The 20,419-nt window shown below is 34.1% G+C and overlaps 1 protein-coding gene across 2 annotated transcripts in view; it reads left to right on the top strand.

Moving 5' to 3' along the window:
- The window catches only part of LOC139514224 (uncharacterized), a 145,624-nt gene that overhangs the window by 84,046 nt on the left and 41,159 nt on the right, over positions 1 to 20,419 (top strand). For both annotated transcript variants that reach the window (XM_071303076.1, XM_071303077.1), the window contains 2 exons: positions 3,133 to 3,226; positions 5,432 to 5,585. In XM_071303076.1, the coding sequence (XP_071159177.1) occupies positions 3,133 to 3,226; positions 5,432 to 5,585 (248 nt within the window). The remainder of the gene's footprint in view (positions 1 to 3,132; positions 3,227 to 5,431; positions 5,586 to 20,419) is intronic.

Here is a 20,419-nt window from a genome sequence, read left to right as displayed (position 1 = left end):
TATCATCAGCATCAACAGCATGGAAGCTATGTGAATGGTACACAGCAGTCTACCATCTACAGCTTCTTTCCCGCAGACGGTCCTGGTATGAAGATCATTCAAAACCATAAAAATCTAGTATACTTGCCAGTGACCTTGCGAAACATCAATCGCATGCAAACATATCTCACCGATCAAGACGATAGACCCATCGATTTCAGGGGTGAACATCTCACCATCCGCTTTCATCTTCGTGAGGTATAAATAAATGACTTATCACGAACATGGTATAAACTTGACAAAAGGTCAAGCTGATAAACTACAACGGGCGGCTAAAAAAGGTTGTCCGTTCTCCATTCATTTGTCCCACGCAAAGCTGCGAGGCGAACATAAGATGTGGCTCACCACCCGCCAGGTTCAAAAGATCGCCAAGCTCCTACAGAAGGGTACTGGTGGCATGGTCCTAGAGTTGAGTGCGACCCAATTGAAGGAAAACATGCAAAAGGTGGGTGGTTTCCTACCCATGTTGGCGGGGCTGGCAATGAGGGCACTCCCCATGTTAGCAAAAACCATTCTACCCGCCTTGGGTGTTGGAGCCTTGAGTGGTCTTGGTGGTGTAGCCGTCAACAAGGCCTTATGGTCTGGATTGTACCTGCAACGTGGTGGATGCGTTTGCACCGTGAAACCTAGTGACAAAGGTCTCTACCTCAAACCTTCAAACGCCCGGATCACCTATGGTAATGGACTCTACTTAAAGCGTGGTCAGCAATTCCACGACGGAACTGGTCTGATCTTAGGTGCTAACAGCCCCTTCAAAAATATTCCCCTCCTCGGTATGCTCCTATAAATAAATGGATGATTTAAATTCTGGATACCAACAAACCGGAGTCAAATGTATGGAAGACCAACTCAACACGGATATTCATAAGTATCAACATACCTTGAAGATCTACAAACGTCTGGACAAAGTTGTATCTGTAGCACTGGGTGCTTGTTCTGTGGGCAGTTTGGTGTTGACCAGCTGCACCATGGGTTCAGCTTTGACCTGTAAAGGTATTATAACCTCCCTTCCCCTATGATCCCTTGCTTGCTTGAGTGCCACTTGCGTGATGGTAATCACACTAATCTTAAGGCGTATCATAAAAAAGAAAAAAAAACCACCACGACACCTTGCAATTGGCACAGTCCACAAAATTTTTGGTTGAACAATGTATAAGTACTGCTTTGGCTGATGATGAACAAATTGATGATGCTGAGTTTGGAAAAATCACCACCTGCCTCAAAAAATACTACAATAAAAAAGATAAGTTCCGACAACCTTCCACCACTTTGAGTGAGGACCTTAATGTGCATGCGCCGTAAAAAAAAAGGTCACACATCATTCCGTTACACTTCACTCCACACATCGTTTCACGATGTACTCCATTCTGCTTTACTTCATGATGTGCTCCGTTTCAAGCATAAAAAAACTTTTCCAATCCGGCAAAAATGTCAGATCGGAAATTTTTTTTGTACCCCACCCGGCTCATTATTTTTTTTTTTTTTTTTTTTTTTACTTACTTTCTCACAAGGTTGCAAGAAAAGTACTCCTGTTTGGTCTTTTTGCTGACTTCTAAGCCTGTACTTCTCACAAAGGCTCCTTCCAAAGGTTCCTTCTCTCTGTTCAGTATACTGCAAGCCCACAACCTTGTCGTTTCTCCTTCTCTGTTTTTCAAGGTGAGAATCTTATTACTCCTCCCAAACTTCCAATCTACTTCTACCACTTTCAGGATATTATAAATCACTCCAATTGGGAGTTCCTTCCATTTCAGGGTTTCCAGGTTCTGTTCGTTTGCCTTTTCCTCAAAAACATTATCGTTGATAAAATCGTTGTCTGTGATTTTTGAACTCTACCCTAGGATTACATCCCTTTAATGTGCCTCTACCATTGTTTGCGAAAGCCATATTTGTATTTACCCTTAAACTAATTGGAATGCTGGTCCGTTTACATTGTAAAAAATCTAAATTTGGATGTGTGCTAGATTTTCACTTAAAAATGGAAAGTGCCGCAGAATCGGCATTTTTACACTACTGGGGGAGGGGGGTAGTTTTCAATTTTTTTTTCAAATTTCTAAAATTTTTGAAATGTTAAAAGAATTTAATTTCACAATATTGCGCAATAGATTTCTAAGATCTTTACATTTGTTTTGTGTCAGAAACTCATATTATGTCAAGAATTTGATCGCAATCTAAATTCAGAGCTGTATCAAGCTTGAAAGTTGTGTCCATACTTGCCCCAACTTTTCAGGGCTTGACTTCTGCGGTCGTATAAAGCTGTGCCCTGCTGAGCACCTGGTTTTAAATGGGATAAAAAAAATCCAAAATTTTCAGATTTCAAATTTTGAAAAGTTTTAAGAAGAAATCTTCAATTGCACAGTATTGCGGAATATATTTTTTAAAGATTCACCTTTTTTTGTGTTAGAAACCTATATTACTTCAAAACTTTGATCACAATCCAAATTCAGAAAGAAGCTGGAATATTTTGTCCAAAGCGCCAACTGTACACAACTGTGGTTGTATCAGCCCTTTATAAAAATATTTTAGGTAAATTTTTGTGATCTTTTACGTATTCCCCTCTTAAACTACGTAGACAAATTCAACTTAACTTGACCACAATTAAAATGCGTCTGATGACCCCGTCTACCAACCAACATATTTAAAAAAAACTTCATTGTGGATATACGTTTTAGTATGTTATCAGCCAAATATGAAATTTGAGGTGAATTGGTGGACATGAATTTGACAGCTGTGCCCATTTAACAGCTCATTTGTAGATATAATAAATATTTATATATATACCTTCTTTATTTAAAGCATTTGATGTCAGTATGGGCCAATAACTAATCACAAATCATGAACCAAAATATTGAAAAAATGCAAACACTCAAAAATTTAAATTTTAATTGCAGTTTTGGTAGTCCTTGTTTATTTCCCCTCAACTTTTTTACATTGAGATTTACAGGGTCTTATTTAAAACCCTATGTTGACATCTTACTCCAGTGTTTTAATATTGATAGGCTTAAAATGAACTGTTTATGTGAATGTTAACCAACTACCGCACAGATAAACTTTGTTTATAACATCACAAACTGTATGTATATTATTTATATTTAGTGACACTTCAGAAGAAGTTATTCATTCAAATGATGCATTTGCTCCTGTCAGTTATCTTAATCTTCAATCAGTGCATGTTGAAGATAAACATTTCGTAAGTACATATTTACATACTAGTATTTACATTCTTGTATTATATTAATGATTAATCTCTAAAGTAGATAAGAAAAGTCTTATCTATAGGCTATCAGAGCGCAATTATTTGTTGACATTTTAGCTGCAAATTTTTCTGATGGTACTCAGAATAGAATTCTATACTCTATACAGTTTCTGATTGGATGATACATGATTTGTATTACATTTAATCAAAAGCTTATCCAATTAGGTTAAAAAATGCAGAAAAAAATCAAATTCACATTTTACAAAAAACATGTATAGAAAATATCTTCCCCTTCTGCACGTCAGAGCCATAAAAATATGCCTTTTTAGCTCACCTGGCCCGAAGTGCTAAGTGAGCTTTTCTCATCACTTGGCGTCCGTCGTCGTCGTTACCTTTTTACATTTTGAACTTCTTCTAGAGAACCACTGAATAGAATGACCCCAAACATTGCATGAATGTTCCTTATGAGGTGCTGACCAAGTGTTGTTACTTTGTAGCCGATCTATCATCCAAGATGGCCGCCAGCGAGGGACTTAGTTTAACAAAGGACCCTACAGAAAATACATACAAATGTCTTCTTTTAGTGAACCACAGAATGGAATGATATCAAACATAGCATGAATGTTCCTAATGAGATACTGACCAAGTGTTGTTACTTTGTCGCCATTCCAACGTCCTAGATGGCCGCCAGTGGGGGACTTAGTTTAACATAGGACCCTATGGTAAAGACATACAAGTTTCTTCTTATAGAGAACCACTGAATGAAATGAAACCAAACATAGCATAAATGTTCCTTATGACTTGCTGACCAAGTGTTGTTACTTTGTAGCCGATCTATCTTCCAAGATGGCCGCCAGTGGGATACTTAGTTTAACATAGGACCCTATGGGAAATACATACAAATGTCTTCTTTTAGAGAACCACTGAATGGATGGAAACCAAACATATCATGAATGTTCCTAATGAGATGCTGACCAAGTTATGCCCCTTTCAAAATGGAAGAATTGCAAAATCTCTAGTTTCCGTTCTCTTACTTAAGTTGCCTTAGCAAATGTTATGAAACTTATACACAATGCTTATTACCACAAATTAAAACACAGATCAAGTTGAATTTTGGTAGTTTCATTTAAACATTTTTAAGTTATGCCCCTTTATACCGGTAAATCGAAAAAACTGCCAAATTTTTAGTTTCGGTTTTGAAACTTAGTTTGCCTAAACCAAATATTATGAAACTTATACACATTACTTATTACCATAATACTCAGATCAAGTGCAAACTTGGGTAGCGTCACTTTTACCATTCTTGAGTTATGTCCCTTTATAATGTTATAATGCAAGCGGGGACATCATCTGTGTCCATGGAGACGCATTTTCCATTTATTTTATTTTCCGTAAACATTGAATTCTTATGGTTCTTTGATATGCTGATTCTGAATATGTACCTAGATTTAGAAGAATGTGGACCATAATACAAGTAGATAAATGTCAAATTTCCAATTTTTCAGTTCTTTGACCACATTCATACTGTGTCAAAAACCTATTCTATGTCAAATATTCAATCACAATCCAAATTCAGAGCTGTTTTTAGCATAAATGAAGTGTCAATACATGCTCAACTGTTCAGCATTCGACCTCTGCAGGGAATCTGGTTTGCTGTCACTCTGACAGCCTCTTGTTGATGAAGTTTGAGTCCTATCAACTTGAAAAGTAGTAGAAATGTCCCCTAAGATATGAACTTTCTAATTTAGATGTCAAACTTTCACGTCCAACTGAACATAGAAAATGAAAGTGTGAATGGGGAATCCGTGTACTATGGCCAGATTTTTGTTTGCTTGTTGTTGCGGACATTTATCAGGCTGATGGTTTTCTCGTTTGGATAGTTTTACATTTTGTCAATGTTTGGGGTTTATAGCTTGGGTTTTTCTTCTTGTTGTAGACTGTTACATGCTCTTAGATTGCTAATATATATGTTATTTGTTCTTTGATGAAAAGTTGTCACAATGGCTTTGACTTCGCATTTTCTGAATTCAGATGACTTTGAGAAAACCACTTAATCAAATATCCATAAAAATAGAATATCTCCTCAATTAACGAAAATAAATGGAATCACAGTACATAAACTGAGATGAATGTTTGCTTCAAATTAAAACGATGAGATAAAGTATCAACTTGTTAATATTGTTTAATTACTACTTTCAGGATATGAAAAAAAGGTTGACATCAAGACTTGACCATTATCCTATGAAAAGAAGTTCTGATATTCATAAAGAAATCTTCAGTGAAAATGAACCTCGAATTCATGAAAGTGAAATTTGTGAACTTGATACTCCATATAAATGTCCAGAAAGCACAGGTAATTAATTTTAAACCTAAATAATAATTGTTCTGATACACAAACAATGTAATATGACGGAACTGCCGCCCATAAAAGAGGCATTGAAAGTTTGTGATGACATCATTATGGTAACAGTAAGTTTAACCCTTGTCCGTCTGTACGTCTCAAAACTGGCCTCTGTTCACTAACTTGAGTTTGCCTCAACCAAATGTAATGACACTTTTACACAATACTTAACTGCAAAACACAGACCGGTTTGAATTTTGGGGGCATCACTAAAAAAAAAGACGAAAGATACCAGAGGAAAAGTCAAACTCATAAATTGAAAATAAACTGACAAATGCATGGCTAAAAATAAAAAAGGCAAACAGACAAACAATAGAACACATGACACAACATAGAAAACCAAAGAATAAGTAACAAGAACCCCACCAAAAACTAGGTGTGATCTCAGGTGCTCCGGAAGGGTAAGCAGATTCTGCTCCACATGTGGCACTCGTCGTGTTGCTTATGTTATAACAAATCCTGTAAATAGTCTTAATTCGGTAGGTCACATTCATAAAAGGGAAGGGGATGGCAGTTACGACGTAAGGAACATATCTGATATCATTTATGAAACAGTTATTCCATAACGGTCAATCAACTCGTGATGGCGTCCGTAAAATTTACAAAAGGATGATTTCAACTTCACCATTTGGAACTCTTGGTTTACTAGCCTCCTTGTAAGTAGCAACCCTCTATCAAGAAAATCATGATAGGAAATACAAGCACGGGAATATCGTATAAATTGGGAGATATATATCCTGTATGCAGTTGCTGCTAGAATGTTGCTACTTAGAAATGAAAAGTTCACAACTGGAAGGCTGAAATCATCTCTTTTGTTGTAAAGTTTTGTTTTCAGCCAACCCTCATTGTCGATTTCTAGATGTAAGTCAAGATATGAGGCCGACTTAACTGCATCTGTTGTATCCTTTATTTCTAGTTAGATGGGATAGATGCGTTGAACATGGTCACCAAATTTTGAATTATTTAGTGAAAGTGGAAAGTAGAGTTAAAGGATATTGCTAACTTCTTATCTTTCTTCCTAAGAAGTTCCTGTATGAAGTCAGCCTCTTAATAATAAAGAAATAAGTCGGCAAGAAGAGGGGCACAATTGGTCCCCATTGGAATGCCGACAGTCTGTTGAAAGACACGTCCTCCGAACATAACAAATATGTTGTCAATCAAGAAATCAAGCATCTTGATAATGTCAGTTTCATGGAATTTTTTGTTTGAATCAGAGTGATCCTTTACAAACTCGTCAAAGTAGGATTTATCCCTACCTTAGACAAGATACTTTTATCTACGTTGGTCATTCTTTTTAGCTAACTTGGCCCAAAGGGCCAAGTGAGCTTTTCCCATCACTTGGCGATAGGGATAAAATGTAGATTTTTACGTCTCTGAAACCAAAGCATTTAGAGCAAATCTGACAGGGGGTAAAAATGTTAATCAGATTAAGATCTATCTGCCCACAAATTCGACAATCCGTTGTTGTGATTCTGTCCCTGAATTGGTTATTTTAAGGAAATTTTACGCTATTATCTTAGATATCATTATAGTATCTGATAATATCTAATATCTAATACTCTTTATTATGTTTTAACCTTATTTGACATGATTTACAAAGCATCTGTAAATACAGGTGAGCGACACAGGCTCTTGAGAGCCTCTAGTTTTATATAGATTAGACTGTTGGTTTTCCCGTTTGAATGGTTTTACACTAGTAATTTTGGGGCCCTTTACAGCTTGTTGTTCGGTGTGAGCCAAGGCTCCGTGTTGAAGGCCGTACATTGACCTATAATGGTTTACTTTTATAAATTGTTATTTTGATGGAGAGTTGTCTCATTGGCACTCACACCACATCTTCCTATATCTATTTTGATTATGGACCCAGTTCTCAAGTTGGTCCTAATCAGGTCCAAAATTAAACTTTGTTTTATATCCACAAACATTGATTATATGATATGCTGAATCTGACCGTGTATAAAGTTTTTGGATAATTGGGTTTGTTTTTAATTGGTCCATAATGAGGACCAAAGAGTCCAAAATTTAACTTTGTTTGATTTCATTAAAAGACTTGAATTATTGGGGTTGTTTGATATGGCTATAAATCTACCTGTGTATTTAGATTTTTTTATTTCTGGTCCCGTTTTCAAATTTGTCTATATTAAGTACGGCTGGTCCAAAGGGTGCAATATTAAACTTAGTTTGATTATAACATAATTGAATTCTTAGGGTTCTTTGATATATATATGCTTAATCTGAACATGTTTTAGATTTTTGATTATCGGCCAAGTTTACAAGTGGTCCAAATATGGGTCCAAAATTAAACTTTTTATGATTTCAACAAAAATTGTACATATGGTTTTCTTTTATATGCTGACAGCTGAATCTAACCGTGTAATGCAGAGTATTTTGGATTTGTTCCCTTTCCTTTGGTTAATTGTTTCAAAATTTTTCTGAGTGCTATATGTTATTTTTTTTTGGATGAAGTGAACTCTTTTTGTTTTAGATATTAATCTATTTTTAGCTCACCTGGCCCAAAGGCCAAGTGAGCTTTTCTCATCACTTTGCGTCTCGTCCTCCGTCCTCCGTCGTCGTCGTCCATTGTTGTTAACTTTTACAAAAATCGTCTCCTCTGAAACTACTGGGCCAAATTTAACCAAACTTGGCCACACTCATCATTAGGGTATTTAGTTTAAAAAATTTGTCCTGTGACCCGGCCAACCAACCAAGATGGCCGCCATGGCTAAAAATAGAACATATGGGTAAATGTAGATTTTGTCTTATTTCTCTGAAAGCAAAGCATTTAGAACAAATCTGACAAGGGGTAAAATTGTTTATCAGGTCAATATCTATCTACCCTGAAATTTTCAGATGAATCAGACAACCAGTTGTTGGGTTGCTTCCCCCCAATTGGTAACTTTTAAAGAAATTTTACCATTTGTCACAGGTAATTATCTTGAATACTATTACAGATAGAGATAAACTGTAAACATCAATAATGTTCAGCAAAGTAAGATCTACAAATAAGTCAACATGACCAAATTGGTCAGTTGACCCCTTAAGGAGTTATTGCCCTTTATAGTCTTTTTTTTACCAATTTTTCGTACATTTTTGTAATCTTTTATAAAAATCTTCTCCTCTAAAACTACTGGGCCAAATTTAACCAAACGTGGCCAAAATCATCATTGGGGTATATAGTTTAAAAAATGTGACCTGTGACCCGGCCAACCAACCAAGATGGCCGCCATGGCTAAAAATTGAACATAGGGGTAAAATGTAGATTTTGTCTTATTTCTCTGAAAGCAAAGCATTTAGAACAAATCTGACAGGGGGTAAACTTGTTTATCAGATCAATACCTATCTGCCCTGAAATTTTCAAATGAATTGGACAACCAGTTGTTGGGTTGCTGCTCCCAATTGGTAATTTTAAGAAAATTTTGCAGCTTTTGGTTATTATCTTGAATATTATTATAGTAGGCGAGTGACTTTAATCATAAAATTAAATTTTTAATGCACCCACCTAACACACGGCTAAATTATATATCATTTGAAAGCTACACATCTGTACTATCTGTTTTACCCATTCGTAAAAAAATCGTACAGTTTATGTCAAAACAAGATCAAAAGCCAAGGACGAATAAGTGCATATTTTCTAATATTTCAGCTTGATTGCATAATATGACTTTTATATACTAAATTCACATATGCAAACAATTTAAACTTTTAGCAGAGAGATTAACAGTCATTAATCAAATGCATTTTTAAATATTTAAAGCGTGTTTTGATAGACAGCACATGTTTCCTGAAATTTGAGTAAAAGTTTACAAAATGTGTGAATACCCAATTTTTTTCTTTCTGGTGCAAATGCTAATCCCTTAAAACTAAGTAAAACCCTGAAATAACTGAAATAACTATCAAAGAAGTTTTTGACATCATAAATTTCCTATGCTTACTTCTAATCGAACAGCAAAGCATAACTCGTACAGTTGCCCTAAATAACGCCATCTGCGAAAAAAAACAGCTTTTAAGCATTTCTTCCTATCTAAACATTGTATGTGGTCAATGTTAGATTTAATAAACAAATTCTTAAGGATCTGAAAAATTCAAAGTAAAAAAATATACGCACGAATCATACTACTGCTTGAAATAAATGGGGCGAAACTAAGAGATTGCAATCTGCATTGTAATTACCAGACTGAAATAAACATCTTTCGACTTTTCTTATTGTTTGATTGGTAGCTTCATTATAAATATTGATGTAGTAGTGAGAAGACTTTTTATTTATTTAATGTGAACCATAAAAAAGAAATTAGACCAAAAAAAGAAGAAAAAAAAAAGATGATGATGAAAATTGAAATTTCAAAGAATTAAAAAACCAGTTGACACATATTATAGAAGTTTACTTCTTGATTGCTTAAATTGCGTTGTTCATTGTTTAAATGCATAAATTCATCAAATGAGAATAATTTTGAAGAAAAAAAGTCCATTAATACGCAATGATTCTATTTACAACGAGACTTCCTGATTAGCTTGAATGACTTGTTCATTTTTATACAATGATGACTTCATGCAAAAGCTTCTGATGACGACTGAAAAGAAGCTACCATTATCTTGAAACTATACTTTTCACTCTATAGATGATGTCATCTCACTGAATAGTGGCAAATTTGTGACAATTTTGGACTCGGCTTTCCCATTGAAATTGAAAATAAAAGACTCAACAGATATAGTTTACTCTATCACGTATCTTGAAATTGACGATGAGTGTTGGTTGAGAGACAAAAGAGATGACCATAAATCAACCCATAAAAACACTTCTTACTACCCAATTATAAACTTTTCATTTTTATGTAGTAACATTATATAGCAACGCCTGCATATCTATACTACTAAAGGAGGAGACTAATTGCAATGAGCCTCAACTCCTCTGAAACAATAACAAGTTGGAAATAATTATGATATGACGTATAAATGTAGGGTTTTGTATTTCCTAAATTTGTCTTTGCATGCTCAGTCGACGTACTGCCCGCAAAATTAAATAAAACTCTTTATTTAAACACTTGACCAATTGTAACGCGATTTTGAGGCATCTTCTTGTGGAATATATATCTCCACTGAAGTTGATATAATATTCCAGAGCTTGCATTAACTATCACAATTTTCGTGATAGTGCATAACTGCTCACCATGAATATATTAAATAAAGATAACTATAGTATACCGCTATTCAATAGTCATCAATCAATTTACTAGTAACTGAAACAAATCCGGGTCACAAACCAAAACCGAGGGAAAGGCATCAACTATAAGAGGAACACAACGGAATAACAGAAACACTGAACTGCTACAAAAACAAACGCACAGCATGAAAACGATCACTGCCTTATACAGTTAATGATCTTAAAAAAGGGTATTCAACTTTTTCATTTTTTTATTTCACAACTGCTCATGGTGTTTTACATACACAATGACTTGCATTTATATTTTTAAAGCTTATGTTGAGAATACTCAAAGCATCTCTTATTCATCCCGCTTTTAGACAACCAAGTGTTTCTAAACAAGGTTACTTGTTTCAATTTTGCCTATTTAAACATGATTACAAAAAGTAAAAAAGTTTGACTTCGTAAAAAACATAGTTTTACCTCAATTAGCTCGTATATATTCTTTTCGAACTTTAAATACCCCTTCTTTTATTATGAAAAATCGTTCTCCTCCATGATATTGACAAATAGCGATGTGCTATCTTAACATAGAATAACAAAATGATCGCTATTTGCAGATGGCAAATTTTTAGGCACCTGCAAACACTTCAAAAGAAGACTGTTCTATGAACAATAATTACGGTGATAATTGCTTTTTAAAACTACAAAACAAATATTCCTTGACCAAAAACATATACATTTTTCTATTTTTTTAGCGTACAAATATCGATGCCCCAAGATATATTTTGCTTTTCAAACAATTGTTCATTTTTGAGGATTTGTAATGAATTTCAATTTTCGGGAAATATTGCGCATTTAACCTCTTATTTTTTGTTTGATTTGTAAATATTGTATCTTGTTATGTAAAGTTCATATGATCTTTCGGAAAATTTAAATGTACAAGAATTAGAAAAGTAGCTTTTTGTTTAGTAATCGCAAAAATTGGAATGTAAAAAATTTATGTTTATTCATGACCTTTGACCTTGATTTAACAGAAAATGCACCCTACGATTTTTTTACGACTGGGCAAAACAAAAAGTACAGATTATTAGCTTTTGAATTATGTATAACACAGCCGTGTGTTAGGTGGGTGCATTAAAGTTGTTAACTAAGCGTCTTTTTGAAATAAGTCACTGGCCTATAGATAGAGATAAACTGTAAACAGCAATTATGTATAGCAAAGTAAGACCTACAAATAAGTCAACTTGATCAAAATGGTCAATTGACCCTTTAAGGAGTTAATTCCCTTTGTAGTCTATTTTTATAATTTTTTATAAATTTTGTAAATTTTTACAAAATATTTTTACTGGGCCAAGTTCATTATAGATAAAGATAATTGTAAGCAGCAAGAATGTTCAGTAAAGTAAGATCTACAAACACACCACTATCACCAAAACACAATATTGTCATGAATCCATCTGTGTCCTTCGTTTATGATATGCACATAGTCCATAAAGGTGAGCGACACAGGCTTTTTAGAGCCTCTAGTTCTTTTTATAAATCTTTTACATGTATAATTATAAGCCATTTTTAAAAGTCTTATTAAATCTTATTTATTTTTTAATAGTTTTTGAGAACTTTTAACTGGTCAATGATATTGCTATGAAAAATTAAGAGTGAACATTTTCGCGCCAAAATTTCAATAGGTAATATCTCGAAAACAAGTACATTAACCCCTATATTTTCTTTGTTTTTTTTTATTCCTCAATTAAACCCCTATCAATATATACTAGTTTTATGGAAAAGTTATTTATTTTGAAACTGAGCAGCGAACTTCCTTAAGTAGTTATTGACCTTTAAGAACATTTTACACAAGTTGGTCCGCGACCACAATTATTTCGTAGTGCATTTCTTTTTGACAATAAAAAAATTTGTGTTGGTTTGTTTGTTATTTTGTAATAACTAATTTTCTGAATACTATATATATATATATATATATATATAAGTCTGAAAATTACACCAAACAGTGTTAGAGTTAGATTTTATACTGACAAATTTTTGTCCGTCCCTCAGCGGGATTCGAACTCACACCTTTGATACACTACAGCACCAATCGCTGAGCCTCATGTCCAGCGCTCTAGACCACTCGACCACATCCGCTATATATATATATATATATATATATATATAAATATTATTAAGTGAAATCCTTTAATTATTAAGGTATATATTTCATTACATTACATTGTGTATATAAAAGTTGTTGACACTTTATAGATAAGTTACAAATCAATATTCGTTTGTGACAAATGAAAGAAAAAATATTTTAAACTATTAATTATATTTGATTATAATTAAGGTCTTTCCCCTACATGGGAAAGACCTTATTGTTTTTCTAATGTTTTTTTTAAGGTCTTTCATCGTTCATCGGAAGGTACCCAGAACTTGTTGATAAATATTCCGTATCAACTTCACAAATAATACACGATGGTCTTGAAGTATAGATTTTGCGTACTGACGTTGTTTATCATCTTAATTACGTGTTATATTATTCTTTTATTTGTCTTTATTAATATTACTTTTACTGTTGTCTGTTTTTTTTTAGATATCCTTTTGACGTAACTCTGTGCTTATGTATCCCATCATACTTTGAACGACAAAATTATTTTATGATGCGACTCTGTACCTATGTATCTTGTCATACTTTGAATGACAAAATTATTTTATTCATTAATATTACTTTTACTGTTAACCAACTTTTTTTGTGATATACATTTTACGTGACTCTGTACTTATGTATCACGTCATACTTTGAACCACACTATTATTTTATTTATTATTATTACTTTAACTGCTAAGTCAGTGTTTGTTATATCTATTTTGCGTGACTGTATTTATGCATCCCGACATACTTTGAACGACAAAATTATTTCATGTCTACCTGTGCGAATTTCAAACGCGCAATTTTACACCAGTACCCATACCCTCCTTCCTTGATGGGTGCATTTTACATAGACAAATATAATCGTATAATATAATCAAAATGAGGATGTTAATTTGATGTATGCCTTTTTGTGCTTCTTCGTTACATTTGTTGTTTTTATAGTGATTAAGATGATAACACAATGTTGACTGCTGTACCCCTATTTTTGACATTTTTACCTATTATGTCTGTTTGTTTTGTTCACGCATCGGTGACTATATAATGGAATTTGATGCGACTGTCATACAAGTGAGAGGTTTAGCTAGCTATAAAACCAGGTTCAATCCACCATTTTCTACATTTGAAAATGCCTGTACCAAGTCAGGAATATGACAGTTCTTGTCCATTCGTTTTTGATGCGTTTTGTTATTTGATTTTGCCATGTGATTATGGACTTTCCGAATTGATTTTCCTCTGAGTTCAGTATTTTTGTGATTTTACTTTTTCCCCTTCGTGAGGAAAGACCTTATTGTTTTTCTAATGTTTTTTTTCTTTCAACATTTTTTTGACATGCCCTCCCCCCGTTTCTATTGAAGTCATCAAGACCAAATATTGACCATCGATAGATCATATTATGACGTATTACCAGATGAGGCTGTGTAGGATTTCATCGTCCCCTTTGAGAGTTATATCCCCTTGAAACATTTTTTTTTTGCATTTTCCTTAAAAAGTATTAGAGATAGAATAGAATTGAAAATGGCAGCATGTACAGGAACAGATGGCAATGTTAATAAACATAAATGATTAGTAGGTTATTTACCCTGATAAGGAGTTATTCCCCTTGAAAAATTATACATTTTAGGAAAATTTTTATTTCGAGAACCGGAAGTCGTAGAGACTTGGGACCTTCACCAATATTCTTTAATTCATGTGACCTTTAATATGCAGTCAAAGTCAAAGGTCACTGAGTGCAAGAAAAAATTACGCTGCAATTTCAAGCTTACATATTAGGAAAACGATAAGACTTTGCTGCATACTTACAGCGTATAAAATGTTCCTCTCGACGAGCTCTACATTTTATACACTGAGCTCAAAAGTGTCCGACCGTCTGTTCAAAAGTTACAACGGGATGATTCTTAAAAGTATAGTATTTTGTGTATATCTTTTTAAAGGTAACAGATATCAATCTACTATAAACTGCAAAGATGATCAGTAATTCAAGACCTTCAATTTGAGGTCAATGTCAGGTCATGATGAAATTTCACTTTGACCTTCACATTATACTGTGACCTTGACGTTGTGATATTTGAAAGGTTAAGTGGTCCTGAGTTGAATGGTGGTAATCCCATGTCTCTACGATTTCCGGTTCTCAAGTTTGGTATTGCATCATATATTTGATGATTAATTGTGACCTTGGTGAACTTTGAAATTGTCCCAATTCTTTTTTATAATGTTGTCCTTTAACTGTAGATCATTTACCATTTAACAGATTTGAGATATCTACTGTCGTTTTAGAGATAATGCAGTTTGAAATTTTGCGAGCGGCGGCATGTATTTCTGAATCAACAACAGCTTACCACTTAAAATGTTTAAGAAATTGAAGAGGTTAACATAGTTATATGTTTGACCAAATACCAAAAACATTCCATTTAAAAAAAACACCAAAAAATCATTTTGAAATTTTCATGTTTTGCATTGACTTTGTAAATTTCATAACTTCTATTTATATCGTTGATATTGCATCATTTTTGACACTTTGTCAAATGGGGTCATCTGATATATCAAATTGAAGGTCTCATTAAACTCTGCTTAAAAATGAAAATTTTAAACCTCTTTTTCATCCCAAGCGGAAGGGTGGGGTCATTTAGTGCAAAAATTCAAATTTCTCAGATGGTAAGGTTGTCGCATATCAAATGAAAGAACATAACGCGTACATTTCAAATTTCAAATTGACGTCCTCCAAAAATTGGTTGGATGGGGTCATTGAGGGCAAAAAATAAATTTTCTTTTACTATAGGGTTGTTGTATATCAAATGAAAGGTCATGCTGTGTACATTTGAAATATCAAATTCCCAACCTCCAAAAATTGGTGGGATGGGGTTATTAAGTGCAAAAATCAAACTTTTTAGAACATGGCGTTGTCGCATATCAAATGAAAGCTTATCTACCCTGTGTTACATATATCATTCTTCCGATCTAAAAAATGAAGGAGAATGAGGTAATAAGTTTAAAACGCGAAAAGTTTCAGAAGGTATGCTTGTCGTATATCAAACGAAAGCTCGTACAAAGTACATTAGGAAAACATCACTTTTACAGGAAAGACCTTTCAATTTTTTACAAACAATTGAGATACTAGTTTGAAAAAAGATATTGTACATTGTATTACATCATATCTAATTTTAGAGAACCATTAATCATATCCAATGTTAAGAGTGTTTTCCACACTTTTTATGCCCCACCTACGATAGTAGAGGGGCATTATGTTTTCTGGTCTGTGCGTCCGTCCGTCCGTCTGTCCGTTCGTTCTTCCGTCCGTCTGTCCGTTCGTCCGTCCGTCTGTCCCGCTTCAGGTTAAAGTTTTTGGTCAAGGTAGTTTTTGATGAAGTTCAAGTCCAATCGACTTCAAACTTAGTACACATGTCCCCTATGATATGATCTTTCTAATTTCTATGCCAAATTAGAGTTTTTACCCCAATTTCACGGTTCACTGAACATGGAAAATGATAGTGCGAGTGGGGCATTCGTGTACTGAGGACACATTCTTATATACTCAATGTCTTAAAAGTAGACACGCGAAATAGCAAAACTAATCAGCAAAACAAGATCTACAAAAAAATTACTGGTGGAAATTGAAAGTTGATCTCCAATTAGAGTTATTGCTTTTTATACGACCGCAAAAATTTTAATTTTTCGTCGTATATTGCTATCACGTTGGCGTCGTCGTCCTGCGTCGTCTTGCGTCGTCGTCGTCGTCCGAATACTTTTAGTTTTCGCACTTTAACTTTAGTAAAAGTGAATAGAAATCTATGAAATTTTAACACAAGGTTTATAACCACAAAAGGAAGGTTGGGATTGATTTTGGGAGTTTTGGTCCCAAATTTTTAGGAATTAGGGACCAAAAAGGGCCCAAATAAGCATTATTCTTGTTTTTCGCACAATAACTTTAGTATAAGTAAATAGAAATCAATGAAATTTAAACACAAGGTTTATGACCACAAAAGGAAGGTTGGGATTGATTTTGGGAGTTGAGGTCCCAACAGTTTAGGAATTAGGGGCCAAAAAGGGGCCCAAGTAAGCATTATTCTTGGTTTTCGCACCATAACTTTAGTATAAGTAAATAGAAATCTTTGAAATTTAAACACAAGGTTTATGACCATAAAAGGAAAGTTGGGTTTGATTTTGGGAGTTTTGGTCCAACCAGGTTTTTAGGAATAAGGGGCCCAAAGGGTCCAAAATTGAACTTTGTTTGATTTCATCAAAAATTGAACTTTGTTTGATTTCATCAAAAATTGAATAATTGGGGTTCTTTGATATGCCGGATCTAACTGTGTATGTAGATTCTTAATTTTTGGTCCCGTTTTCCAATTGGTCTACATTAAATACCAAAGGGTCCAAAATTGAACTAAGTTTGATTTTAATAAAAATTGAATTCTTTGGCTTTTTTGATATGCTGAATTTAATCATGTACTTAGATTTTTGATTATGGGCCCAGTTTTCAAGTTGGTTCAAATCAGGATCCAAAACTATTATATTAAGTATTGTGCAATAGCAAGAAATTTTCAATTGCACAGTATTTAGCAATAGCAAGAAATCTTCAATTGCACAGTATTGTGCAATAGCAAAAAATGTTCAATTGCACAGTATTGTGCAATAGCAAGAAATCTTCAATTGCACAGTATTGTGCAATAGCAAATATTTTCAATTGCACAGTATTGCGCAATATCAAGAAATATCTAACTGCACAATATTGTGCAATAGCAAGAAATTTTCAATTGATTTGAGTTATCTTTCTTTGTCCAGAATAGTAGTTGAATCAACTTAAATCATTGTTTTATACAATGCACAATGTATATTCACTTTTACTACCAACTGATAAATTAAAACACTCTTTACCATTCAGTGATAACAAGCACTTTTTGTTACATTTTAATATTTTATGATGTATTTAAATGAGTAGTTATTGTTGCAAACTCCATTAGAAATTTGAATTGAGATCAGTTTTGAAAAAAGGGAAAGGGGGATGTGAAAAAAAATGGGGGTGGGTTAATTTTTCTCATTTCAGATTTCATAAATAAAAAGAAAATTTCTTCATTTTTTTGAGAGGATTAATATTCAACAGCATAGTGATTGCTCAAAGAGAAAAAAAATATTTTAAGTTCATTAGACCACATTCATTCTGTGTCCAAAACCTGTGCTGTGTCAACTATTTAATCACAATTCAAATTTAGAGCTGAATCCAGCTTGAATGTTGTGTCCATACTTGCCCCAACCTTTCAGGGTTCAACTTATGCGGTCGTATAAAGCTGTGCCCTGCGGAGCATCAGGTTACTATTTTTTGTGTTATAACTATTGGTAAAGAAGCCCATAGACCTATTTCTGCAACACAATAACATATTCTTAAAAGATATTAAAAATAGTAGAAAAAATGTTGTTATCTATTATTGACCAAAACCCTTAGAATCAGACTCGGGTGTTGATTTAGAGGGAATAATCAGTCTACTGAAAATTAATCAAAGAATCCATTTTCAGGCAAAAACATAACAAACAAATAAATAATGTGGAAATAACGGCCACAGTTCACTTAGAATGACGAGGTCTGACATGATTACAGAATGCCGACATGCTAGTTTTAACTGACAAATCTGTGCACCATTGGTAGCAATGGATGCTCAAGTTCCTCCAGGTTAAATCCTAAAGAGAACGAGGGTTATGATCCCCAAATACGTCGGGTCTTATTCGCATCACCCCCTGGTTTCAGGGGAGTAAAGATTAACATTTTTTATATTATAAAACACTGAATACATAGGCCATACTATGTATCATTAACAGTCAAGCTCGAACTGGTACCAATTCAGAACCGGCCACTCAGGGTAGACATGAGATGGTCTCAACAGAACTTCCTGCGGTACCGCAGGAAAGTAAAAACCTAATATGATCCGACGTACAATTACGGGAAACGATCATAACCCCTTAATCTTGCCAGATCCCGACATCCTTTTTGACTGTGACGAATGATTTTATTACAAAACAATGAACAATTAGAATCGAGTAATTAAAATAAATGCTGCATGATTTTTATCCAAATAAAGTCAAAGTTAAATGCATCTAGGCGAAGCACTAATACCAGGTATTGGTAATTCCATTTTCACACTGATTGTGTCTAAATATTTAGATAAAGGTGGTAGCCATTCATGAAATTAGCATTGACATAATAATTATAGTTCTCGAACGTATGATTTAGCTATCAAATCCATCGGCTTGGTTGTCTCCTCTTTTTTGTCCAAAAAGTTATAGATCCGGCATGTTCTGGTCATTCTGAAAAGATAAATAAAACAGCAGCAGACACAAGAATTGTTATTAGGTGGCAGATTGAAAGGGGAGGTGGGTGGGTTTTTGAAACTTTTACATATCTACAAGATTGGCTAGTGCAATGTAATGCTGACGAGTTATGTGACGTTGATTGGCGGGAAACAAGAACCGGATCCGAATGAGGCAATAATCATTTCTCTTTAATTAAATTGGTTTATCTTATAAATGAGATAAACCGTATTAATCAAAGAATCCATTTTCAGGCAAAAACATAACAAACAAATAAATAATGTGGAAATAACGGCCACAGTTCACTTAGAATGACGAGGTCTGACATGATTACAGAATGCCGACATGCTAGTTTTAACTGACAAATCTGTGCACCATTGGTAGCAATGGATGCTCAAGTTCCTCCAGGTTAAATCCTAAAGAGAACGAGGGTTATGATCCCCAAATACGTCGGGTCTTATTCGCATCACCCCCTGGTTTCAGGGGAGTAAAGATTAACATTTTTTATATTATAAAACACTGAATACATAGGCCATACTATGTATCATTAACAGTCAAGCTCGAACTGGTACCAATTCAGAACCGGCCACTCAGGGTAGACATGAGATGGTCTCAACAGAACTTCCTGCGGTACCGCAGGAAAGTAAAAACCTAATATGATCCGACGTACAATTACGGGAAACGATCATAACCCCTTAATCTTGCCACTTGAGTGTGTCTATACACACTCATCAGAATCCCCCCCCCCCTTTTTTTCCCACAACCTAAAGGTCCATTTAGGTGAACTAGCTAAGAAGGCATTATTCTTTGTTAATATGTTTGAATCTTAGACAATCATATTTTTCCTTTTGTAATAGCTTTGTTATAAAGGTGCTGTTTTTGAAGAAATCACTTCTTTCGTTGTATTATCCATGTTATATATATATATTTAAATCATCATAAAACGCATTATTTTAGCAGTAATACATCCACTGAAAACCCGATCATGAATTATCAATGGGTTTACTAAAAGAGTTATCTCGCCTTAACCGACTTAGTTGAACAAAATGTATTCTAAAGCACATAAGTTTGGAACTTGTTAAATATTTCTAAGAGATATAATGCGATAAATCAGGAAGTTTCTTCATACAAATAAACAGTATAATCAATAAAATTGAACATCTGTGTACACATTCGGAGATTTGGGTAATAACTATACTGACTGGT

The sequence above is a fragment of the Mytilus edulis genome, chromosome 3 (genome assembly GCF_963676685.1).
Source record: "Mytilus edulis chromosome 3, xbMytEdul2.2, whole genome shotgun sequence".
Classification (NCBI taxonomy): Eukaryota; Metazoa; Mollusca; class Bivalvia; order Mytilida; family Mytilidae; genus Mytilus; species Mytilus edulis.
The sequence above is the reverse complement of the archived record's forward strand: the minus strand, read 5'-3'. Positions and strand labels throughout refer to the sequence as shown.